The sequence below is a fragment of the Somniosus microcephalus genome, chromosome 10 (assembly GCF_052327205.1).
Source record: "Somniosus microcephalus isolate GS21.2 chromosome 10, FLI_Smic_1.0, whole genome shotgun sequence".
In the NCBI taxonomy this organism is placed as follows: Eukaryota; Metazoa; Chordata; class Chondrichthyes; order Squaliformes; family Somniosidae; genus Somniosus; species Somniosus microcephalus.
In genome coordinates, this window is record NC_140996.1 from 187,704,212 (window position 1) to 187,730,527 (window position 26,316).

Sequence of the window (26,316 nt, forward strand, 5' to 3'; positions counted from 1 at the left end):
ATTTGCTGGAGTTCTTTGAGGAAGTAACGTATAGGGTGGATAAAGGGCAACCAGTGGATGTAGTGTATTTAGACTTCCAAAAGGCATTTGACAAGGTGCCACACAAAAGATTATTGCTTAAGATAAAAAATCACGGGATTAGGGGTAATATTCTGGCATGGATAGAGGATTGGCTATCTAACAGAAGGCAGAGAGTTGGGATAAATGGTTCATTCTCAGACTGGCAATCAGTAACTAGTGGTGTTCCGCAGGGGTCAGTGCTGGGTCCCCAACTCTTTACAATCTATATTAACGATTTGGAGGAGGGGACCGAGTGTAACATATCAAAGTTTGCAGATGATACTAAGATGGGAGGGAAAGTAGTGAGTGAGGAGGACATAAAAAACCTGCAAGGGGACATCGACAGGCTAAGTAAGTGGGCAGAAATTTGGCAGATGGAATACAATACTGGAAAGTGTGAGGTTATGCACTTTGGCAGGAAAAATCGTAGAGCAAGTTATTATCTTAATGGCAAGAAACTGGAAAGTACTGAAGTACAAAGGGATCTGGGGGTCCTGGTGCACGAATCTCAAAAGGTTAGTATGCAGGTGCAGCAAGTGATTAAGAAGGCCAATGGAATGTTGGCTTTCATTGCTAGGGGGATAGAATATAAAAATAGGGAGGTATTGCTTCAGTTGTACAAGGTATTGGTGAGACCGCACCTGGAATACTGCGTACAGTTTTGGTGTCCATACTTAAGAAAGGACATACTTGCTCTCGAGTCAGTACGAAGATGGTTCACTCGGTTAATCCCGGGGATGAGGGGATGGACATATGAGGAGAGGTTGAGTAGATTGGGACTCTACTCATTGGAGTTCAGAAGAATGAGAGGCGATCTTATTGAAACATATAAGATTGTGAAGGGGTTGGATCGGGTGGATGCGGGGAAGATGTTCCCGATGGGTGAAACTAGAATTAGGGGGCATAGTCTTAGAATAAGGGGCTGCTCTTTCAAAACTGAGATGAGGAGGAACTACTTCACTCAGAGGGTGGTAGGTCCATGGAATATGCTGCCCCAAAAAGCTGTAGAAGCTACATCATTACATAAATTTAAAACAGAAATAGACAGTTTCCTAGAAGTAAAGGGAATTAAGGGTTACGGGGAGCGGGCAGGAATTTGGACATGAGTCTAGGTTCGGATCAGTCATGGCCCTGTGGGTAGCGGAGCGGGCCCAGGGGCCGTGTAGCCTGATCCTGCTCCTATTTCGTGTGTCTAATTCTGTTAGATTCAGGAGATGGTTCTGTGATAGTGGATTGGCGGTTAGGATCAGATCAGCCATGATCTTATTGAATGGCGGAGCAGGCTCGAGGGGCCGATTGGCCTACTCCTGCTCCTATTTCTTATGTTCTTATGTTCAACAGGAGGCCTTACCCACCTGGGGTCTTCCGAGAGCACTTCTCTTATATCCATTTAAGCGAGGAGCAGTGTATCCCCTAGTGGCTGCAGCATGGCTGGTGGAAGGCAGCTGAGCTTCAATGGGGGAGATTTCAGATGGCCTTGCAGGAGAACCTTGAGCAGCTCTGGCCCTAGGGGGCCCGGCTGCAGACTGCACCACCTTGGCATAGGCGGCAGCAGTCTGGGCTGGCTGGCTGAGAGGCAGCGGCAAGGGCAATGGCAGAATGGCAGTGGTGGGAACAGGAATGTTGTCATCTTGAGAGAGGACAGCAGGGTCCTGCTCCACTGACCCACTGCCACTCCCCTGGGGCAGTGCCTCAGCGTTCCTAGCAATCTGTTGCAGCACAGATTGCTGGGCTACAGCGACACCTTGCAAGCCCCGGTCGACAGTGGTAAACCCAACCATAATGGCAGCAGTCAGAGCTTGGGTGGCATCAAGCTGAGACTGCATGAGGGTGGTCTGCGTTTCCACTGCAGCACTAAGACATTGGGTCACTTCCGCCTGTGCTGCAATGGCATCCATGACATCACCCATCACACGCACCATCACGTTTGCGTCGACACAGTCCCTTCGGGAGTCTTCCATTATTTCCAGCCTGGAAATCCTGGGCTCCAAGCTCCTCCACACTCCTTGACATTGCCATGAGGCTCTCTGGTAGGCTTGCCATTGCACCTATCAATTCGGTGTGCATGCCCATACTCGTCATCTGAAGGCCATCCCATCGAGGTCCTCATCTGAGTCCTGTGCAGCAGAACTCATGCGCGAACTCGCCCTCCGGGGCGCTGGCCCCCCGAGCTATTCTTTCTTCCGGTGTTGCTGCAGCCCACTCGTGCCCGGTGCCTCACTCTGTGCAGATCCCACTACTACACTAGCCTCTAAAGTACACGTAGTGCCAGTTTTTGAGCTGGTGTCTGCGAGTGACAGATGCCGTGATGCACTGTCTTCTTCTTCCTCTTCTTCTCCCCCCTCACTCTCTTGCATCAACTCGGGGACAGGCTGCTCTGTTGCTTGTTGGTGATTATCTGAAAGCAGAAAGGCACAACAGTCGGGTTATGGTGGGCGGGGCGGGGCAGGCCGAAGCAAGATATGTATGTATACAGCACCAGCAGCTTGAAAGTGAGAAGAGATTGTGGGATGAGGAGGAAGTGGGATGTGAGAAGAAGGATTAGGAATGACCATACCGTTGTTGTCCCCAAGAGGTTTAACCTCGCCGGTTGCCATGGCCTCTATGATCTGCCGCCCAATGATCTGCAGAATTCTCTTCTCCAGCAGGCTGAGGTCCTGGATATCGGCATGCCCCCCGCCTGTCTTCTACTGCTCCCTCTGATTGTGAGCCACCTTGGCCTGCAAGGCAAAAAAGTGTGAGTGAGTGTGGTACAAAATGTTTGGGTGATGTCCCTGCCATAGTTGAATAGCTGTCAGTGTGTGCGAAGTGTGGGATGTGGGTATGAGTGCTGCAGCAATGGTAAGGTTGTGAAGGTGAAGTGAAGCTATGATTGTGAGGTTTGAGTGGTGATAGGTAGAAATTGTTAGGAGGTGAGTGCTGGGGGTGTGGTGCATTGAGCAGTGTGTGAAGCTTGTAGTGCAGATGGTGAGATATGGCATTTGCTGAACCCTTCACTCACCTTGACCACCCGTGTGAGGTCACTAAACTTCTTTCGGCACTGAATGGCTGACCTTGGCACCACAGTGCTGACCATCACATGTGCGGCTATCGCCTGCCACATCATTCGGGAGGTGTATGGCGAGGTCTTCCTGCCAGTCTGGGGGAAGAGGACAGCCCGCCTCCTCTCCAAGGCCACAGCCAGTGCCTCCAGAGCTGTGTCCAAAAATCTCCTGGCTCTCTCCCTATGAGGACGCTCTGCCATTGCTTTTGAGCTCCTTACTCTCTTCCTTCTTCTTAAACATAACATAAGAGGTAGGAGCAGGAGTAGGCCATACGGCCCCTCGTGCCTGCTCCGCCATTCAATAGGATCATGGCTGATCCGAACCTAGACTCACGTCCACTTCACTGCTCGCTCCCCGTAACCCCTAATTCCCTTATCAGCTAGGAAACTGTCTATCTCCATTTTAAATTTATTTAATGTTGCAGCTTCCACAGCTCTCTGAGGTAGCAAATTCCATAGATTTACTACCCTCGGAGTGAAGAAGTTTCTCCTCATCTCAGTTTTGAAAGGGCAGCCCCTTATTCTAAGATTATGCCCCCTAGTTCTAGTCTCACCCATCAGTGGAAACATCCTCACTGCATCCACCCGATCAAGCCCCTTCACAATCTTATATGTTTCGAGAAGATCGCCTCTCATTCTTCTGAATTCCAATGAGCAGAGGCCCAACCTACTCAACCTTCCCTCATAAGTCAACCCCCTCATCTCCGGAATCAACCGACTGACCCTTCTCTGAACTGCCTTGAGAGCAGTTCTTGAACCAGCTGCAGTTGGAACTGCCTCGACAATGAGGTGCTGTAGCATCAATGCACCTCCCCTTTAAGTACTGAATAAAGCCTGTGCCACACATGACTGGGAATTAGACTGGCCCTGATATTGGTCCACCTGTTGCGCGTTAAGCCAATGAGCTGCAGCTTTTAGCGCTGAAATCATGACTATAATCATGTTAATGAGGAGTGAGCATGAATTTTGCGTGCTAACTAGACCATTTTGCAGTGGTGCAGCTTAACATCATTAGGCCTTAACACTGTCCATTTTGTGACTATATCCAATTTCTAGGCCTATAGGTCCAAAGTCACCTTTTTCCTCCCCAGGAATGCTACATTTAGCACGTCATGTTGCAAATTACTCATATACCGTTCCCCAAATTATGTTTTGAAAGAAAACTATCTGCTAAGTGCCGAAACAGCTTTGCATCCTGAAAATTATTGCCTTCCGACACTAACAGGAGGGCATGACTGGCACAAAGAAACTACCAAGGCAGAATTTATTATTTATTTATTTTTTAAAAACCTCGAGGAACAATTCACTCCCTGCTGGAGTGAGACTCCACAGCTTCATGGCTCGCTTTCTGGACCTCCACAGTTGAGTGTCAAGTCAGGATCATGAATCATGTCATCAACGGGGTCCTTACAACCTGAATTACCAGGCCTAAATAGCTGCGGCGAGATTAGTTTGCATTAACAGCGTAAATACAGCAATTTCATGACATGCAATTTATTTCAATGGAGTGATCACCCATGATGCCAGAAGAGGTGGGGTCGAAGTAAGGGAATTCCCATGCGAGGAGTTTCCTTGCCCTCAGCCTTGACCTCTCTAACGCCAAGAGATCTAGACACTGGGATGAACCCAGCATACAGATCTACTTAGCAGCTGAAGTGGAGCACACTGGGAGGTTGGGAGAGTCCAGGCTTCGGACCTGGACTGGACCCCATTAAAAAAAGTGACTCCCTCAGTTATATAAAGGGGCCTGAAAATTTGTACTGGTGATGCCGGCTGCCGGGAGAGCAGCTAGTAAGCACTACTTTCCTGCCCCCACCCCCCCAGTGCCTTTAGTAGCACGGGCACTTCCCGCTAGCATTTAAATTAGGTCACCATGCCTGATTCTGGGTACTCTGGTGGGGTGAGGTGCAGAGGTCACCAGCGCCTGCTTTGCTACCCTTCCATTGGCAGAATGGGGATGAGGATTTTTTTTCTATTAATAACTAATTACCATTTATAACTGTTTATATGCTTATTTAAACTACATACTTAAAAGTGGACTATCATACAAAGGCTCTTGGTGTAGCACTCTTAAGGGATTTATGAACATACAATTTAATGTTACTACATTATCATAATGTAAAAATGTTTCCAATATGACCCAAGAGTAGCTAATACTATTAATTAATACTGTTGTTAAATATCATATAGCTATTGTCTGAATAAATTAGTATCACATTGCTAAGTAATAAGCATTGCGAAGTATAATATCTTCAGATGAGTCATATGCCATCTTATCAGTTAATTCACGATACTGTACCATGCTTAAACATTCCCACACAATCATAATCTGGATATCGCTTCCTGTTGCCAAGTCCTCAGTAAGATTCTTTGTCACTTGAAAAATTACAACTTGCATTTATATAGTGACTTTAATGCAGCAAAACATCCTAAACTGAAAGTGCTGTTGAAAAGGTAGGTTTTAAGGAGGGTTTTAAAGGGAGGGAGAGCTGTAGCAAGGCAGAGGAATTTGGGGAAAGAATGCCAGAGTGTGGGAGAAAGAGCTCTGAAAGCTGTTTCATTGATGGTAGAGTAGTAGGAAGGGAGACACAGCAGACCAGAGTTGTAACACTGGAGGATACAGGTAGCGACATGGGCTGGAGAAGGTTGCAGAAGTAGGGAAGATAGAGACCATGGAAGATTTGAAGAAGATGAGGATAAGGATTTTTAAATCAATGTGTCGAGGAACAGGGTGCCAATGGAAGTTTACAAAGATTGTGGAGATAGGTGAGTTGGACAGAATGTAGCTGGAGGAGTTCTGGATTAGTTGGAGATTAGGTTGGGTGAAGCTCAAGAAGTCACTCTCTCTGTGATTCAACCAATAGGGAACAGACAATTGAAATACAAAGATCTGGATAGGTTGGGAAAGTGGGTTGACGACTTGCAAATGCATTTAATGAGGACAGATGTAAGGTACTGAGACTGGGGATATAAATTAAATGGCTATAGGCTACAGGGCACAACACAAGAGAGTGATCTAGGGGTATTGTTGGATAGTTCACTGAAACTAACATCGCAGGGTGCAGCAACAGTAAGGAAACCTAACCAGGTCTTGGGACATACAGCCAGAGAGATGGAGCACAAATCCAGGAGGCTATAATGAGTCTGTAAAAGGCACTGGTACAGCAACACCTGGAATAATATGTATAATTCAGGACACTTTACTAGAGTAAGGATATCTGGGCATTGGAAGCAAAGCAGAATAGGGTAGCCAAATGAATGTCCATCAAGGCATCTGGGCTCCGAGGAGAGGTTCAAGAATCTGGGATTGTTCCCTCTGGAGAAGAGAAGGCTCAGAGGAGAGATCAGTCAACTATTTGAAATCCTTATGGGAAAAGATAAATTGAACCCCGATAATATTACCAAAAACTCTGGAACTGAGGATAATGACTCAAGCTTAGAAGAGGAAAGGTGCACTGACAGTCAGATTGAACTACTTTGCACAGTAGGTGATGACCATGTGGAACAAATTGCCCAGGGTGACAGTTGAAGTACATAGTTTAGAAAATCTAAAGGGGAGTTGGATGGGCCTTTGAAGGAGAGGGTGATGTAGGAGAAATGCTCCATGAATTGTATTAAATGTGTCCTCAGAATGGATTCAGTAGTCAGAAGAAGAAAAGGGTGAATGCTAATTAAACACTGAAGGTGTATACAAACAAAATATTCCTCATCAGGGATAGAAAATAAGCAATTAAAACCATAGGCCTGGAGGCAGCTTGTGGGAGACATAAATATGTGCTCCCTTATGTGGACCTGTGTGATGCCCTCTGTTAGCAAAGACTTGAGAAGCTGAGGACAGAATGCATGATCCAGTGGTGGTGCTTTGTTGATTTGGAGGTCATCAAGTGTACCAACAGTGTGAGGTATTTAACGCCAGAAGGGCTGAACTCTTCTAACACATGTCACTCAGATTGGTCAATAGAAATGAGATTTATTTGGAAATTAAGGATATACACGATGGTGTTTCTGACACAGAAATATTTAGTCCTCAGTCTTTAGTTTAGTTATAGTCCTTTTAGTAATTATTGTCGTAGTCGTTGCAGTGGAATGGTAAGAGTTCTTTTCCTAGTATATGTAATTTGGTGTCTCTATAAAATTGGAAATTGCTTCTCTGACAGGGAGTGAAAGGTTACAGAAGTTAAGATTGCATGACTATAATGGCCAGATACAAGCAGAGATAAGTCTGTCACTTAGATGTACTCATTTTCCTGAGAGCAAAAGAAGTGAGATTTAAGCCAACTAGTCCAGATAACAGCCATCAGCGTGGAAGGTGAATTTCCCCAGGAACAGAGGATCCAGGAGGAATGGATAGCACCTCTATCAATAAAGGATTATCACCCTGACATCTCAGCAGGCTAACATAACTTTCCAGGAGAAAGGCGAGGCATCCTGAAGATCATCATCGCCAGCTCATAAGGACAAGGTCTTATAAGTCCTGGAAACATTGCTAACTATGAGCATATAACTTTAAATCTATTTAATAGACTGGCAATCTAATGTTGTTAACTTGTGAGCTATCTAAGGAGTCTAATTCTAAATGAATCATACTAATTTATTTCAATCACAGGCTCTGGTCTCAATTAATTTATAGTCAGCAAGCAGGAGAAATGTGAAATTATCCACTTTGGTAGGAAAAATAGAAAAGCGGAGTATTTTTTAAATGGTGAGAGATTGGGAAATGTTGGTGTTTGGAGGGACCTGGGTGTCCTTGTACATGAATCACTGAAAGTTAACATGCAGGTACAGCAAGCAATTGGGAAAGCAAATGGTATGTTGGCCTGTATTACAAGAAGATTTGAGTAGAAGAGTAAAGACATCTTACTGCAATTATATAGGGCCCTGGTGAGACCACATCTGTAGTATTGTGTACAGCTTTGGTATCCTTAGCTAAGGAAGGATATGCTTACCATAGAGGAAGTGCAACAAAGGTTCACCAGACTGGTTCCTGGGATGGGGGGATTGTCCTATGAGGAGAGATTGAGTAGACTAGGCCTATATTCTCTAGAGTTTAGAAGAATGAGAGGTGATCGCATTGAAACATACACAATTCTTACGGGGCTTGACAGGGTAGATGAAGGAAAGATGTTTCCCCTGGCTGGGGAGTCTAGAACCAGGGGTCGCAGTCTCAAAATAAGTGGTCAGTCATTTAGGACTGAGATGAGGAGAAATTCTTCACTCAGAGGGTGGTGAATCCTTGGAATTCTCTACCCCAGAGGACTGTGGAGGCTCAGTCATTGAGTATATTCAAGACAAAGATCGATAGATTTTTGAATATTAAGGGAATCAAGGGATATGGGGATAGTTCAGGAAAGTGGAGATGAGGTAGAAGATCAGCCAAATGGCCTACTCCTGCTCCTATTTCTTATGCTCTTAATGCTGAATTACTGTGATGTAACTGAACTGCCTTTGTTATCATTCCTACTTATTTCGTCATTTAACTCTATCTACTAATTATTTGTCTACACAATGTTTACGTTTAAGTGTTGCTAACCATGATTCTAAGGTTAATAAACAATTGTCAGCTCATGAGTTTGTTGTCCGATTTCTTCTATGATAATTAACAAGAAAGCATTAATTCATGCACTCAGTAACTTGTGTGGATCCTAATGGGAGGTTGTTAGTGTTAATGCTAATAGAAGCCAATCTACTTGATGCAAGTCAAGTTTAGGTATTGTTAACTCCTCGGCATAGACTGGGTGGTAAACTCTAGACGGTTCCTTGATAAGCAGTTACGGTGAAGGGATTAAGGATTCATCTGGTGAATATTGATGATTACTCTTGTCAGGCTATTGATCCCAGTGTTCTTACGCTAATTGAGAAATATTAAGTTTTGTGACCGACTATAGTCCTACATAGTCTTTTCAGGTCCTGTTTTTTCCTATGTCCCTATGAGACGTGCTATGTATATTGGGGTAGGAAAGACTAGACGAGAACCTTAGTTTCATGAAGGTGCACTATAGAGGAGAAACAGTGGAGAGGAATGATGCCATTGACTTGTCGAAAGCCAAAAAGAGGTACAGGAGCACATGAAAAAATATCGTTGGTGACTTTGTTTGGCATGGTCTGTGTTGGGACAGGATGGAAATCAGACCAAAGGTAATCAAACAGGGAGTATTATAATACATTAAATATGTTTTAGTATATAAATTCATTGTGCTTTACACCATATATTTCATCATTGCAAGTGAAGAATACAAACAGTTCCGTGGGGCTTTCACAACAAGTTGGCCTTACCCTAGAATTACAATTTCAGAAGATAGTTTCATTAATAGTTTGTGACTCACCCTGTTATTCTGCTCTGCTGAACCTCATCAACAGATACAATAGGACTTTCATGCACTTGCAGTTTGTTATCACAGTTAAGATCTTGCATAAATCAGATGTATTCAGTGACTAATTATATTCCCATAATACACTTTATCCTTCTTAGGCAGTCCCTCGAAACCGAGGATGACTTGCTTCCACATTAAAAATGACTTTGCAGGTGACTGATGAGTCCAATGCGGAACCTACAGTCTCTGTCACAGGTGGGGCAGGCGATGGTTGAAGGGGCGGGTGGGTGGGGTGCTTGGGTTGACGTGCGCTCCTTGTGCTGCCTGCACTTGGCTTCCGCTTGCTCCCGGCGAAGAGACTCGAGGTGTTCAGCGCCTTCCCGGGTGCGTCTCCTCCACTTTGTGTGGTCTTGGGCCAGGGATTCCCAGGTGTTGATGGATGTTACACTTTTTCAAGGAGGCTTTGAGGGTGTCCTTGAAGTGTTTCCTCTGCCCACCTGGGGTTCTCTTGATGTGCCGGAACTCCGAGTAGAGCGCTTGTTTTGGGAGTCTTGTATCGGGCATGCGGACAATGTGACCCATCCATCGGAGCTGATTGAGCGTGGTCAAAGCTTCGATGCTGGGGATGTTGGCCTGAGCAAGAACACTGACATTGGTGCGCCTATCCTGCCAATGGATTTGCAGGATCTTGCAGAGGCAGCGTTGGTGGTACCTCTCCAGTGCTTTGAGGTGCCTGCTGTACATGGTCCATGTCTCTGAGGCATACAGCAGGGCGGGTATCACTGCTGCTCTGTAGACCATGAGCTTAGTGCCGGGTTTGAGGTCCTGGTCTTCAAACACTCTCTTCCTCAGGTGACCGAAGGCTGCACTGGCACACTGAAGGCGGTGTTGGACTTTATAGAGCACAGGGGACATCTTCCATTAACAACTTATATTAATATAGCCCCTTCAACATTTAAATTGTCCCAAGGGACTTCACAGATAGGTGTGCTCTTTTTGATGCACACTAAACCAAATAAACTTTAACTAAATTTAAAACATTAAAGGAAACTTAAAAAATTCAATTAAAATTTGGTTGGCTGGGGTGATGATGCACTCCAGTCCCTGCAGTACCCACCGGTCACAGAAGGCCTCGAGTGTGCTGGCGGACACTGCGTGCTCCACCTCCAGGGCCACCCGGGCGCGAACGTGGCCGCGGAAGAGAGGCAGGCAGTCAGGCTGAACAACTCCCTCAACCACCCGCTGCCTGGACCAGTTGATGTCCACTTTGGCCAGGCCCAGGAGCAGTCCTATGAGGAGGTCCCCTGACCTGCCCGCTCCCCTCCGCACCGGGTGACCAAAGATCAGGAGCGTGGGACTGAAGTGCAGCCAGAAATCGAGGAGCAACCCCTTCAAATAATGGGAGAGGGGCTGCAGCCTCTCACATTCGATATATACATGGAACACGGACTCCTCCAGGTCACAGAAAAGGCAGGCAGCCTGGAAGTCCGTGAACCTAGTTAAACCCTTATTGTACGGGACTGCCCCGTGCAACAACCTCCAGGCCAAGTCCCCAATAGATAAAGGGAGGACTCCCGCGTAGAGAGCCCTCCATTGGGGACCCCTGCCTCCACCGGATGGCAAGCACAGATAGGTGTAAGGGAAGTGGAACTGAGCCAGTAATTGAGAGATTAGAAGGAGCGACTGCAAGCTTGGTCAAAGTAGTCCAAGGGAAAAATAATCAAGAAGTGATGAGGTTTGGGGAAGGAATTTTTAAAGTGAGGGGAAATGTAACTCTTCCCGCTTGGCGGGAACAGAAAGGGCAAGCAGTTGAAATGGAACGGTTCCATTTCTGTCAATTTCCCATTTTAATGCCACTGGTTTTGGTGATGGATGAGGCGTCCGCCAGACTCAGGCAGAAGCCTCACATGTAAATACTAATCAAGGTCCTATGATGTCTATAGGACCCCGATGGCAGGTAAACCATAGCGGCTCTCCCACTTGGCACCAGCTGGTCTGCCGACAGAACAGGCCCTTCAAGGTAAGTGTATAACTTTGCTTTGTAAGGCCAGGAGGAGTAGGAGTGCTTCTCTGGGCCCCACAAAAAGTCTAGGCCTCCCCTGCCCCAGGTTCTCCTCTCCCCATCCACAAGACCCTGCTGAACACCCCCACCCCTACCCTGTGATTTACTTGCATGCCAGCAAGCCTTGCTATAGTGCCATGGGTGAGCAGCTGACTGGTGATGTGTAGATGAAGCCCGGGAGTTAAAATCTCTCAGGCCTGAAATTTCTGGTAGTGGCTGGTCAGCAATTATAGCCCCGATTATAACTCGGCTGAAAATAGGGTGGGTAGGATGAGCAGAAAGCTTCCATAATGTCGCCAGCATGAGGCCCGGGTTATTTTAACCCCCAGGCCTTATTTTAATATGATTGACAGCCGATCATGTCAAGAAACGCACCCACTCTCCACGCAATTTCCAACACTCCTCCTGTTTAAAGCAGGAATGCCTCTCTCAAAGTGAGGTTGCGGTCCCTGCTTTCAGATTTTGTTCTTACATTGTGGACACATTTCTGGTAGGCCTAAAGAGTTGGAGGGTTTCCGCCAGGTTTTCTAATGCCTTCTTGTGGAAGAGGTCAGGACAAGGAGGAAGGTCCTGTTCCCCAGTATCTGCAGGAGCACCCCTACGGCCACTATTCAGCAGGCCTGGAGAGAGCTGGCTGACGGGGTGCTGTGCTAGCACGGACCCTAAGACCTGGCTTCAGTAAAAGAAGAAAAAAAAGACTTGCATTTACATATTGCCTTTCGCCGGATGTCCCAAAGCGCTTTGCAGCCAATGAAGTACTTTTTGAAGTGTAATCACAGTTGTAATGTAGGAAATGCAGCAGTCAATTTATGCACAGAAAGTTCCCAAAAACAGCAATGTGATAATGACCAGATAATCTGCTTTTGTTATGTTGATTCAGGGATAAATATTGGCCAGGACACCGGGGATAACTCCCCTACTCTTCTTTGAAATAGTGCCATGGGATCTTTTACATCCACCTGAGGGAGCAGACGGTGCCTCGGTTTAACATCTCATCTGAAAGACAGCACCTCCAACAGCGCTGGACACCCTCAGCACTGAACTGGAATATCAGCCTAGATTTTTGTGCTCAAGTCTCTGGAGTGGAACTTGAACCCACGACCTTCAGGACCCGCAGGCAAGAGCACTACCCACTGAACCACAGCTGACACTAAAGCTGACACAGTGTAGGAAGAGGTTCGACGATCTCACAAGACAGTGAGAACAGCTTTACATCTCTCCATCTCTCTCTCAACAACACCTGGCAACACTCCTTTCAACCCCCCTTCCGTCCACCTAAAACTCACCTCTAGGACCCAGACAGCTCAAGGCTCTGCAACCAATAATGGGCAAAAAGAGGTGGAGATGCCAAAAAGCCTAGAGTCAGAGGAACGGAGAATTTGGGGGGCCCAGTAAGGCTGGAGGAGATTGCAGAGATTGGGTGGGGCGAGGCCAGAGGCATTTATAAATAAGCACTTTTTAAAAAATTTAATGCTCCGGGCAACGGGAGGCCATTATAAATCAATGAGGACAGAGTAGATGAATGAGTGTGACTCAGTACAGCACAGGATATTTGTAGTAGAGTTTTGGACAAGTTTGAGTTTATGAAGAGTAAAGCTTGTGAGGCCAGCAAGGAGAACATTGGAGTAGTCTTTGGGTGATGAAAACATGTGTAAGTTTTCAGTAGGAGCTTAGGCAGGGGCAGAAGTGGGCAATGCTGTGAAGGTGGAAGTAAGTTGTTTTTGTGCTGGCGAGGATCTGGGGTACGAAGCTCAGCTCCAGGTCGATGGGATTCCAAGACTGCAAACAGGCTGGTTCAGACTAAGACAGTGGCCAGGGAGGGACAGGGTGGAATAAGTGGTAAGAAAGCGGAGTTTGTGACAGGCTGACCTTGTCAGCCATCTCTGTCCAGGCCTGTTGAATAGTGGTCCTAGGGATGCTCTTGCAGATGCTGGGGAACAGGATCTTCCTCCTTGCCCTGACCTCCTCCACAAGGAGGCATTAGAAAACCTGGGGGGAGCCCTCTGACTCCTTAACCCTACTAGAAATGTATCCAGTGTTGGAACAAAATCTGAAAGCAGGGGCTGCAACCTCACTTTAAAAGATGCACTCCTGCTTTAAATATTTTATAATGGAATTTATAATGGGGAATGAGGAAATGGCAGGGAAATTAAATAAATACTTTGTTTCTGTCTTCACGGAGGAAAAAACAAAAAACCTCCCAGAAATACAAGAAAACCAAGGGTGTGGCGAGAATGAGGAACTTAAAGAAATTATTAGTAAAAAACAGCACTAGCAAAATTAATGGGACTAAAAGTCGATAAATCCCAAGGACCAGATGACCTACATCCTAGGGTTTTGAAAGAGGAGGCCATTGGAATAGTGGATGCATTGGTTGTCATCTTCCAAAATTCTATAGATTCTGGAACAGTTCCTGCAGATTGGAGGATAGCAAATGTAACCCCGCTATTTAAGAAAGGAGGGAGAGAGAAAACAGGAAACTACAGACCTGTTAGTCTCTCATCAGTAGTTAGGAAAATGCTGGAATCTATTATAAAGGATGCAATAACTGGGCACTTAGAAACTAATAGTAAGATTGGGCAGAGTCAACATGTATTTATGAATGGGAAATCCTGTTTGACAAACCTATTGGAGTTCTTTGAGGATGTAATTAGTGGAGTAGACAAAGAGGAACCAGTAGATGTGGTGTATCTGGATTTTCAGAAAGCCTTCGATAAGATTCCACACAAAAGGTTGGTGAACAAAATTAGGGCACATGGAATTGGGGGTAATATACTAGCATGGATTGAGAATTGGTTAACAGACAGAAAACAAAGATTAAGGATAAACAGGTCTTTTTCAGGATGGCAGGCTGTGACTAGTGGGGTACCTCAAGGATCGGTGCTTGGGCCCCAGCTATTCACAATCTATATCAATGATTTAGATGGGGGGACTAAATGTAACATTTCCAAATTTGCTGATGACACAAAGCTAGGTGGCAGTGTCAATTGTGAAGAGGATGAGAAGCGGCTTCAAGGGGATCTCGACAGGCTCAGTGAGTGGGTGAGAACATGGCAGATGGATTATAATGTGGATAAATGTGAAGTTATCCACTTTGGTAGAAAAAACAGAAAGGCTGAGTATTTCCTAAATGGTGAAAGATTGGGGAATGCAGATGCTCAAAGGGACCTGGGTGTCCTTGTACATGAGTCACTGAAAGTGAATGTGTAGGTGCAGCAAGCCATTAGGAAGGCAAATGGTATGCTGGCCTTCATTACAAGAGGATTTGAGTACAGGAGTAAAGAAGTCTTACTCCAATTATATAGGGCCTTGGTGAGACCACACCTGGAGTACTGTGTATAATTTTGGACTCCTTATCTAAGGAAGGATATACTTGCCATAGAGGGAGTGCAACGAAGGTTCACGAGATTGATTCCTGGGATGGCGGGACTGTCGTATGAGAAGAGATTGAGTAAACTAGGCCTGTATTCTCTTGAATTCAAAAGAATGAGAGGGGATCTCATTGAAGCATACAAAATTATTACAGGGCTTGATAGGGTGGATGCTGGGAGAATGTTTCCCTTGGCTGGGAAGTCTAGAACCAGGGGCCACAACCTCTCAACCATTCAGGACTGAGATGAGAAGAAATTTCTTCACACAGAGGGTGGTGAATCTTTGGAATTCTCTACCCCAGAGGGCTGTGAAGGCTCAGCCACTGGTATATTCAAAACAGAAGTCGATAGATTTCTGACTAGTAAAGGCATCAAGGGTTCCTGGGACTAGGGACAGGGTCACTGGCAAGGCTTGGAAACTAAGCAGAGCCTGGCCTGGTTAGTACCTGGAGGGGTAACCATCAGGGAAGACCAGGTACGGAAGGAGCCCCGAGGAGGGGTGGTTGGTGAGAAGGTCACGGAAGGAGGAGCGACTGGTGAGCAGGCCCAGGCATTGGGCTGAAGATTGTCAGACAGGAGGAATGGTGGAAATGGAATGGCAGTGTGCACCGACGCAGCAGCTTTGCTTCTCCCAGTCATGGGAGCTTGCAAGATCACATTTTGTTGTTCATGTACTTGTGCAATGACAATAAAGTTGAATTATTATTATTATTATTATCTGGTGATAGGGCCGGTGAATGGAATTGAGGCAGAAGATCAGCCATGATCTCATTGAGTGGCGGAGCAGGCTCGAAGGGCCGAATGGCCTACTCCTGCTCCTATTTCTTATGTTCTTATATGTAAATAAAAGGACTGCCGGAAATTGCGTGGAGAAAGTGAGGCAAGGTGATGGCTCGGTCTTTCTAATGTTGAGCTGGAGGAAGTGATGGCTCATCCAAGACTGAATGCTAGGCAAGCAGTCGAGGGGTCAAAAAAGGTGGTCAATGCATACATGTGGCAGCTGATCCTGTTCCTGCAGTTGAGGGATGGTATATTGATGAGGAAGGGGGGATGGCCAAGGATAGATCCTTGGGGAACTCTGAAGATAACATTGCAAGGGAGGAAAGTGAGGCCATTGCTGATGATGCACGTTCAAATAGATAGGAATGAAACCAATCAATGGCAGTTCCATGATGCTGAACAACAGGATGGAGGATGGAGCAGTCAACCATGGTGAATACTGCAGAAAGGTTAAGGGGGAAGAGGAGAGATAATGTACTTCAAAAACAAACAGTCACAGAGGATGTAGTTTATGGCTTTGGTAAGGCCAGCAATTATAGCCCTGATTTTAACTGGGGGGCGGGGGGCGCAATTAGTGTGGGTGGGATGAGCAGAAAACCTCGATAACATCATCAGCATGAGGCCCGGGTGATTTTAAAACACAGGGTTCATTTTAATATGATTGACAGCCTGCCCATCTGATTGCGTCAAGTCCAGTTTCTCCACACAATTTCCAGCAGTCCTTCTATTTAAAGCAGGAATGCATCTCTTAAAGTGAGGTTGCAGCCCCTGATCTCAGATTTTGTTCCAACACTGTGAACACATTTCTGGTAGGACTAAGGAGTCGGAGGGCTTCCCCCAGGTTCTGACGAAGGTCTTCGACCTGAAACGTTAACTCCGTTTCTTTCTCCATGGATGCTGCCCTGGCCTGCTGAGTTTTTCCAGCGTTTTCTGTTGTTATTTCGGATTTCCAGCATCCGCAGTGTTTTGCTATGGTAGTGTATGGATTAGCCCTGGCGAACAGGGCACCACATGAAAAAAGAAAAAGAAACCATGACCTGCTTAATGCAGCGATGCACTGCAGACTGGGAGATACAGGAGATGTGCCCTGTAGCAGACTGGAGCCAATGGCAAAGAAAGGCTATGGTGACTTTGACAGCCACTGCAAAGCATGGCCCCCTAATCCAGCAGGCAGCATGTCTTGTTGCAGGAGGCTGTAGAGGTCTGCAACAGCCTGCCTGGAGAAGTGCAGCCTCCTGATGCAGCGCTGTTCGGAGAGATCTAACAAACTCACTCTTGGCCTGTACACGCTGTGTGCTGGGTATGGTTTCTTACGGGCACCCCTCCCCAACCACCTCACCTGCTGTCTTCTAATAGGCACAGCCACAACTGGTCGCTGAGGCTCCTCTTCCTCCAATTGGTCCTCAATCCAAATGAAACTAGCAATAATAGTACCCATGCAAGCAGATAAAACTTACTGAGGGTAAGTAAAGCAAAAATCATGAGAAAGAAATGAGAAACTCTCCTCACAATCCAACCATCACAATGGCACACCGAATGCTGCCTTAAATGTTATTTCAGAAGTTCTGACAGACCAATCCTACTAGGTTTTATGCAGGGTTGGGAACTGGGCGGGACTTCCACGTTAAAATGGCATCAGGGTCTTAATTGCCTCATAGTACCTCGATTTGCACGTCTCAAGAAGGGTTCGACCCGAAACGTCAACTCAAATTTTTCTCCACGGATGTTGCCTGACCTGCTGAGTTTTTCCAGCATTTTCTGTTGTTATTTCATGAGGCCCCTGCCTGCCTCTGGCGAGCGCCTCGGCCAACGCAGGAAACGGAACCATGCTGATGGCGGTGGCCGAGGGCGGCGGGTTAGAATCGGCCCTTCTATTTCCAAGACAGTTAATCGGTCACTTAGACTAACAATAGAAGAGAGGTTAAAGAGACATTAGCACATTGTCCTTTCACCTCTGGGACCAGGGTTTGAGTTTAACTCAATTGATGGGGATACAAGTTCCATTTCTCTTCTGAGGGTTAAGGTCTTAATTAACATGAGTTCAAGCAATGTCGACCCAGTGCCCAGGGATACACATTCCAACACGACACCAAATTTGGTTCCTCAGCCCAACAGCTCTCAAGCTCTTAAGAAGCACAAAAAAAATTAACATCCAAATGAACAAATTTAGAAACAGCAAGATATGTTTCAAAATTGTAACAAATTTTGGAATGTACATGCGTTTCTAAACTGCTCAGGCTTCACTTCTGATTAACGATGTCCTCCAAATCCGCTGCGGCATTACAACTCTGTAAAGTATCTGATCCTATATTTAACAACATGTGAGATTGTTTTTCTTTCGTGTTATTGAGATAGCTGGTAAATACCCAACTAATGTCTTGATGTTATTTGATGCAGTATCTGAAAGGACAGGTCGAAATACCTTCCAGACTGTGCCTGCGGAACATTCTGTAACATTTGACCAATCAGTCCACTACAATTATGATGTTCTCAAGACTTTAAAGATGTCACCCGAACTGCATCTTCGAGAGAATCGAAGAAGCCCTTTCTGTTGTGAATGAACCACACGTCATTGGTACCACCGTGTTAACCTTAATTTAAATAAAAAGACTTTCAATTAAATAGAAAGAACTGGATCCAGTGCACCTTTAAGGAGGATCTACAATTAGCAGCTGCACATTTCAGTGGGCACCTTATAGTAGCGACATTTCTTTTCTCGTTACGTTTCTTCATCTCAGATGTAGCAGATAGTGTTTGATTTCCCTAGAATGCTTTAATTCCCTGTGTATTTTTGAATGTATGATCCAGCTTTGCGCCTGGTAGTAAACTCGGGGAAGCGGTATTTTAATCCGAAGTGTGGTGGTGAAAGGAGGTGTTTAAATGACAGCAAGGCATTGATTCGGCTCAAACTAATCTTTAACAAGCAGCCGCAGAGTCGTGGTCAGATAGCACGCCCTGTCACTACTGTTTCCTTCTCTCTGTTAAAGTAACGGAGACTTTCCGACTGCTATTCAACGTCCGGTGCAGTTAGCGCGCAGTCACTTCTGGAAATCGCAGAACTGTAAGAAAAGTGGCCAGACCATGAAACTTGAACACGCTTTCCCGGGGCAGCGGGGAGCTGCGGATTAAAGGGAGAGTGCCTGGACACTCCGGAGGTGCATTGGTTCAGCACGAACAACTCCAATATTCAGCAGACAAATCTCCCCCAACCTCCGGCTGATTCCTCGGGTCTGTCCCCGAGTTGTTTGAAAGCCCCTGTGCAGCTCCCGGGATTCAACAGGCAGTCTGACTGAAATCTGCACCAAAAACTTACACTTTCATGATTTCCCGTCACTTTCTTTTTTTTTTAAAAGGGATCTTTTTTGGGAAAGTTCGAATGACGCACGGGCACATCAGGAAGAAGATGACACGACTCTCCGTGACATTTCCTTCGATGCGTACAAAATAAAAAACAGTAGATTGTACCATTTCCGAATGTGTACCTGAGAGGAACAGAACAGAACAAACACCAGGAGCCTGTATGTTCGCACGCTGCTGCGTCTCTTGAATTAGCAGAACTCTTCGGGGTATTTAGTGGGCAGTATTATCAGCTGCTCTCTCTCTCTCTCTCTCTCGCTCGCTCGCTTTCTCTCTGCCCCCAGGCTGTTGGTTCAGAGCAGTCAGTGGGTAATTATTAATAGATGTCCCTGGATGGAGGTGCCCGTGCTTTGATGAGCCTTACGATAAACCTGTGCGAGTGTAATGTGGGCATGTTACGTGTGTCATAGCAAAGAGCTCCCTTTCCCAGCCAGATCACCCTGCACATAGACCACAGCACTAATCCAGCCATGTCTACCACGCAGCGGGCAACAGCATGAAGCCACCAGCGCTTTCACTTCTCATCCTTTGCCCATGGTTAGTGTCTCTGAATGGGGATCCTGGGGCAGGAGAGGGGACCTGGGCCAGGTTTGCCAGCCTGCCCTACCCGGATGACAACCTGTTCCTGCATGACACTTTCCCCGAGGGCTTCATGTGGTCTGTGGGGACATCAGCTTACCAGACAGAAGGTGGTTGGCAGCAGGATGAAAGAGGACCGTCGGTCTGGGATACCTTCACCCACAAGCAACTCAGTGCCAACGGGGATGTGGCCAGTGACAGTTATCACAACGTAGAGAGGGATATTTCTGCCATCCAAACTTTGGGTGTCACACACTATCGATTCTCCATCGCCTGGTCCAGGATCTTTCCAGATGGTCTGGTCTCAAGTCGCAATGAAGCTGGGCTGAGGCACTACATCCACTTGATCCAAAGACTCCGAGATGTAGGTGTTGAGCCCATGGTGACTCTGTATCATTGGGATCTGCCCCAGGCTCTCCAGGACATGTATGGAGGTTGGATCAATGAAACCTTGGTGGATCGCTTTAGTGAATATGCAGAGTTCTGTTTCAAGGCTTTAGGAGACCGAGTGAAGTATTGGATCACCATAGACAACCCCTACGCACTGGCTTGGCACGGTTACGGCACGGGCAAGCTTGCTCCTGGTGTCCACGGAGCCCCAAATGTACCATACATAGTGGCACATAATCTGATTAAGGTAAGGCGCTCCATTAAACTGAATGATGCCTCGGAATCGGTATTAGATATAGCCCTGGACACACCATGTTTAACAGGGAATACCAAATCCTAATAGGATGCGATCTGATTTGAAGAAAAGTTGATCACAAAAGGAAGCCAACTTTTATCAGAGTTAAAACTATCTGTTAAGCTGATCGTTGGAAGGAAGCAGCCCACGGTACCGAGTAACTACATGGACAGATACTTCTGTATTTTGTCTTTTTTTAATTTTGGCCGTAAAACGTAAGATAGTTTAAACTGACAGCTCGGATATGTTCAACTGAACTCTGGCAAAGAGAAAATAAGTTTCTCCGTGAGGAGTTTTGAATCAGACATTTGATTTATTTGCGTAAATCTATGTGATCGAGTTTAGCTCTAAAGTGATTTGTAAACGATTACTCTATCTCCCCTTGCACAAAATAAAACCAAATGATGGCGTGTCACTTATTTTGCTTATCTTCATAAAAGTAATAAAAATACTTCTCCTAAACTCAATATCCGCAGCAAGCTGGATGGGTGGAATAGTCCAATGGAAATGTATTACCTAGCTGGGTGAATTAATCCTTAAACAGAAAGCTATAAGCTGCAAACATGACACAGCCGCTGAATTAAACTTCAGAAAGATGATAATTACAAACGGACGCAATATTACATAGGGAAGAATTAGAGCATAAACAGTTGGAAGGATAAACAGATATAAACACTGCATAGAATAATGAATTCACTCTAATGCACAGAAAACGATAGATAGTTAGAAAAGTATTACAAAAATCATCATTTGAATGAAAACAAAGACATAAAGAAATATACTTTGGCAGGAAAAATCGTAGAGCAAGTTATTATCTTAATGGCAAGAAACTGGAAAGTACTGAAGTACAAAGGGATCTGGGGGTCATGGTGCACGAAACTCAAAAGGTTAGTATGCAGGTGCAGCAAGTGATTAAGAAGGCCAATGGAATGTTGGCTTTCATTGCTAGGGGGATAGAATATAAAAATAGGGAGGTATTGCTTCAGTTGTACAAGGTATTGGTGAGACCGCACCTGGAATACTGCATACAGTTTTGGTGTCCATACTTAAGAAAAGACATACTTGCTCTCGAGTCAGTACAAAGAAGGTTCACTCGGTTAATCCCGGGGATGAGGGGATGGACATATGAGGAGAGGTTAAGTAGATTGGGACTCTACTCATTGGAGTTCAGAAGAATGAGAGGCGATCTTATTGAAACATATAAGATTGTGAAGGGGTTGGATCGGGTGGATGCGGGGAGGATGTTCCCGATGATGGGTGAAACTAGAACTAGGGGGCATAGTCTTAGAATAAGGGGCTGCTCTTTCAAAACTGAGATGAGGAGAAACTACTTCACTCAGAGGGTGGTAGGTCCATGGAATATGCTGCCCCAAAAAGCTGTAGAAGCTACATCATTACATAAATTTAAAACAGAAATAGACAGTTTCCTAGAAGTAAAGGGAATAAAGGGTTATGGGGAACGGGCAGGAATTTGGACATGAGTCTAGGTTCGGATCGGTCATGGCCCTGTGGGTAGCGGAGCGGGCCCAGGGGCCATGTAGCCTGATCCTGCTCCTATTTCATGTGTCTAATTCTGTTAGATTCAGGAGATGGTTCAGTGATAGTAGATTGATGGTTAGGATCAGATCAGCCATGATCTTATTGAATGGCGGAGCAGGCTCGAGGGGCCGATTGGCCTACTCCTGCTCCTATTTCTTATGTTCTTATGTTAACTCTCACATGGATGAAAGGATAGACCGACAGAAACATATTACACACATCAATTAACTTTTATGGGACCGCAGTGGCATTTCTATAAGAAAATAATACAACACACTTGATTTAAACTATTTATTTCACTGTGATCTCAATATCACAAAATATGTGGCATAAGTGAGGTAAACTGCTTCTGAACAGTAGATTATGCACAAATGAACCAGGTGCCATTGTGCTGGATATCCCACTTATCCATTGGTTTGTAGTTATTGTATATCATTTATCTTTCAATGCACTCTAGGCAGGTATGGACCTTTCAGTATCAAATGTTCTTTGTTGCTTTCAAGGTATAATATATAGAGAACCATTGCACAAATCTCTAATATTGAATATTATAAGGGCACTGGCATAGAACAGCTACTGCTTTCGCATTGGTTACTGTTTTGACTGATACAGGACAGGCAGGCCTGAGTTACATTGTCAGTTTGTTGTCACTTCTTACTCAGAGACAGTGGGATGCTTGCACTAAAGCAAAACACTGCAGATGATGGAAATCTGACATAAAAGCAGAAAATGCTGGAAATACTCAGCAGGTCAGGCAGCATCTGTGGAGAGAGAAACAGAGTTAACATTTCAGGTTGACGATCTTTCATCAGAACTGGAAAAAGTTAGAGATGTAACAGATTTTAAGCAAGTGCAGAGGCAGGGAAAGGGGGAGGGGAGGAAAGAACTAAAGGGAAGGTCTGAGCTAGGGTGGAAGGCAGGAGAGACTAAATGACAAAAGGGATGATGGTGCAAGGACAAAGGGGGTGGTAATGGGACAAGTAAAGAACAGAAGATGGGTGTAGCAGAACCATTACCAGCACCTGCTGTTTCACCTGGAAGGAATGTTTGGGACCCTGGATGGTGGGAATGGAGGAAGTGAAAGGGCAGGTGTTGCATCTTCTGCACTTGCAATAGAATTACATTTCTAAGTCCTACCCCAGAGACTTAAGTACAAGGTCTAGGCTGAAACTCCGCTGCTGTACTGAGAGAGTGCTGCGCTGTTGGAGGTGCTGGATGAGATGTTAAACCCAGGCCCTGTCTGCTCTCTCAGGTGGACGCAAAAGATTCCATGGCACTATTTCGAAGAAGAGCAGGAGAGTTATCCCCGGTGTCCTAGCCAATATTTATCCCTCAATCAACATAACAAAAACAGATTATCTGGTCATTATCACATTGCCATTTGTGGGAGTTTGCTGTGCCAGTCTGGGTTTGCAGCAGGTGGTGAGAGAACCAACACTAGGGAAAAACATACTTGACCTTGTCCTCACCAATCTGTCTGCATGACATTATTGGTAGGAGTGACCTCTGCACAGTCATTGTGGAGACGAAGTCCAGTCTTCACACTGAGGACACCCTCCATCGTGTTGTGTGGCACAGACCATGCTAAATGGGATAGATTCAGAACACATCCAGCAGCTCAAAACTCGGCATCCATAAGGCGCTGTGGACCATCAGCAGCAGAATTGTATTCCATCACAATCTGTATCATCATGGCCCAGCATATCCCTCACTCTACCATTATCATCAAGGCCGGGGACCAACCCTGGTTCAATGAGAAGTGTAGAAGAGCATGCCAGGAGTAGTACCAGGTGTACCTAAAAATGAGCTAAACAGCGGAAGCAGCATGCTATAGATAGAGCTTAGTGATCGCACACCAATGGATCAGATCAAAGCTCTGCACTCCTGCCACATCCAGTTGTGAATGGTGGTGGACAATTAACTAACAGGCTCCATGAACATCCCCACCCTAAATGATGTCGGAGCACAGCACGTAATGATAATTATGATATAATTGGGATTACGGAGACATGGCTCCAGGGTGACCAAGGCTGGGAATTCAACATCCAGGGGTATTCAATATTCAGGAAAGACAGGCAAAAAGGGAAAGGAGGTGGGGTAGCATTGCTTGTTAAAGAGGAGATTAACACAATAGTAAGGAAGGATATTAGCTCTGAGGATGTGGAATCTGTATGGGTAGAGCTGAGAAATACCAAGGGGCAGAAAACGTTAGTGGGAGTTGTATACAGACTCCCAAACAGTAATGCTGAGGTTGGGGATGGCATTAAATGGGAAATTAGAGATGCATGCAATAAGGGCACAGCAGTTATCATGGGTGACTTTAATCTACATATAGATTAGGCTAACCAAATTAGTAATAACACTGTGGAGGAGGAATTCCTGGAGTGTATACGGGATGGTTTCCTGAACCAATATGTCGAGGAACCAACTAGAGATTAGGCAAGCTTAAGACTGGGTATTATGTAAAGAGAAAGGATTAATTAGCAATCTTGTTGTGCGAGGCCCCTTGGCACAGGGCGATCATAATATGATAGAATTCTTCATTAAGATGGAGAGTGAAGTATTTGACTCAGAGACTAGGGTCCTGAATTTAAATAAAGGAAACTACGATGGTATGAGGCGTGAGTTGGCTAGGATGGATTGGGGAACGTTACTTAAAGGGTTGATGGTGGATAGGCAATGGCAAACATTTAAAGATCGCATGGATGAACTACAGAATTTGTTCATCCCTGTTTGGCATAAAAATAAAACAAAAAAGGTGACTCAACCGTGACTAACAAGGGAAATTGGGGGTAGCATAAGATCCAAGGAGAGGACATATAAATTGTCCAGAAAAAGCAACAAACCTGAGGACTGGGAGCAGTTTAGGATTCAGCAAAGGAGGACAAAGGGATTAATTAAGAGGGGGAAAATAGAGTATGAGAGTAAGCTCTCAGGGAACATAAAAACTGACTGTAAAAGCTTCTATAGATATGTGAAGAGAAAAAGATTGGTGAAGTCAAGCGTAGGTCCCTTGCAGTCAGAACCAGGGGAATTTATAATGGGGAACAAAGAAATGGCTGACCAATTAAATACATACTTTGGTTCTGTCTTCAGAAAGGAGGACACAAATAACCTCCCAGAGATGTCGGGGAACATAGGGTCTAATGAGAGGGAGGAACTGAATGAAATCAGTATTTGTAGGTGTGGTAAACCACTGCTATTGTTGTTCACCGTTGTTGTTGTTGTTGCACACTGTTGTATCTATGCATGCCTCAGCATGCCTCTGCTGGCTCCGCCCCTGGCTCCACCCACAGGCCCAGGTATAAAGGTGACTGCTCTGCAGCCCCCTGCCTTCTTGGAACCCAGTCAACCACGAGAGGCATGCTCTGTTCTTTGCTAATAAAAGCCTTTTAGTTACTCTCCTAACTCTCCGTCTTTTATGAGTAATTGATAGCGCATCAATTTTATTAGCAAAAACAAAATGTTGGCACCAAACGCTGAGCAGCAGGCTGCTGCACCAAATGCTGAGCAGCAGGCTGCTGCACCAAACGCTGAGCAGCAGGCATTGCAGCAAACGACGGCACCAAACGCTGAGCAGCAGGCGCTGCTGCATGCCCTCAGACCAACATGCCCGGACCTAGACCCTCAAGAGGCGGGTTTGTCTACCAAGTTCGCACAGTGGCTGCGTTGCTTCGAAGCTTACCTGGAAGCCTCAGCCGTGACACTAGATGGAAACAAACTAAAAATCCTGGCCTCCAAGGTGGGCCACCAAGTCTACACGCTCATCCAGGACGCGACTACCTACACGGCGGCTATCGATCTGCTAAAAGGACAATACACACGCCCGGTAAATACGGTTTATGCCAGACACCTCCTGAGATACCGCAAACAGCAGTCCAGGGAATCGGTGGAGGCATTCCTACGGGCACTACAGATACTCGGCCGAGCCTGCGATTGTAAAGAGGTATCGGCGGCGACACACGCGGAGGGACTTATCCGAGATGCCTTCGTTGCGGGCCTCAAATCCGACTACTCCCAGCAGAGACTGCTGGAGAAGGGCGAAATCGACCTGAAGAAGGCAGTGTCCCTCGCGCTCTCGCTAGACGCGGCCCACCGGAATATGGACGCATTCTCCCCTAACCGCTCCGCACCGTGGACGCCGCAACCTTGGGTCATGGGACCGCCACCCCCGGCACCAACTGCTGCAGTGATGTCCAAGGGCCCGAAATGTTACTTTTGTGGCCAGGCAAAACACCACAGAGCACGCTGCCCGGCGAAAAACGCTACCTGCTCTGGCTGCGGGAAGAAAGGACACTACGTCAGCACCTGCAAAGGTAAAACCGCTAACGCCAGCAGCACCGCGTGTGAACCGTGGGGGCAGCCATCTTGTCCGCCATCTTGGACACCTCCAGCCGCGTGGGGATCGGGATCATGGGCGCAGCCATTTTGTCCGCCATCTTGGACGCCTCCAACTCCAATCGCGGGTGACCCGGACTCAACCACCGCCTCGTCTGACGACCACAGCGACTCGCTCGACCATACGCTGG

The 26,316-nt window shown here is 46.1% G+C and overlaps 1 protein-coding gene across 1 annotated transcript in view; it reads left to right on the forward strand.

Annotated features, from left to right (window-relative positions):
* Nucleotides 1-18,417: 18,417 nt before the first annotated feature.
* The window catches only part of kl (klotho), a 191,025-nt gene continuing 183,126 nt past the window's right edge, over nt 18,418-26,316 (forward strand). Inside the window, exon 1 of the mRNA XM_085999341.1 lies at nt 18,418-20,200. Within this exon, the coding sequence (XP_085855467.1) occupies nt 19,481-20,200 (720 nt within the window). The 5' untranslated portion in view covers nt 18,418-19,480. The remainder of the gene's footprint in view (nt 20,201-26,316) is intronic.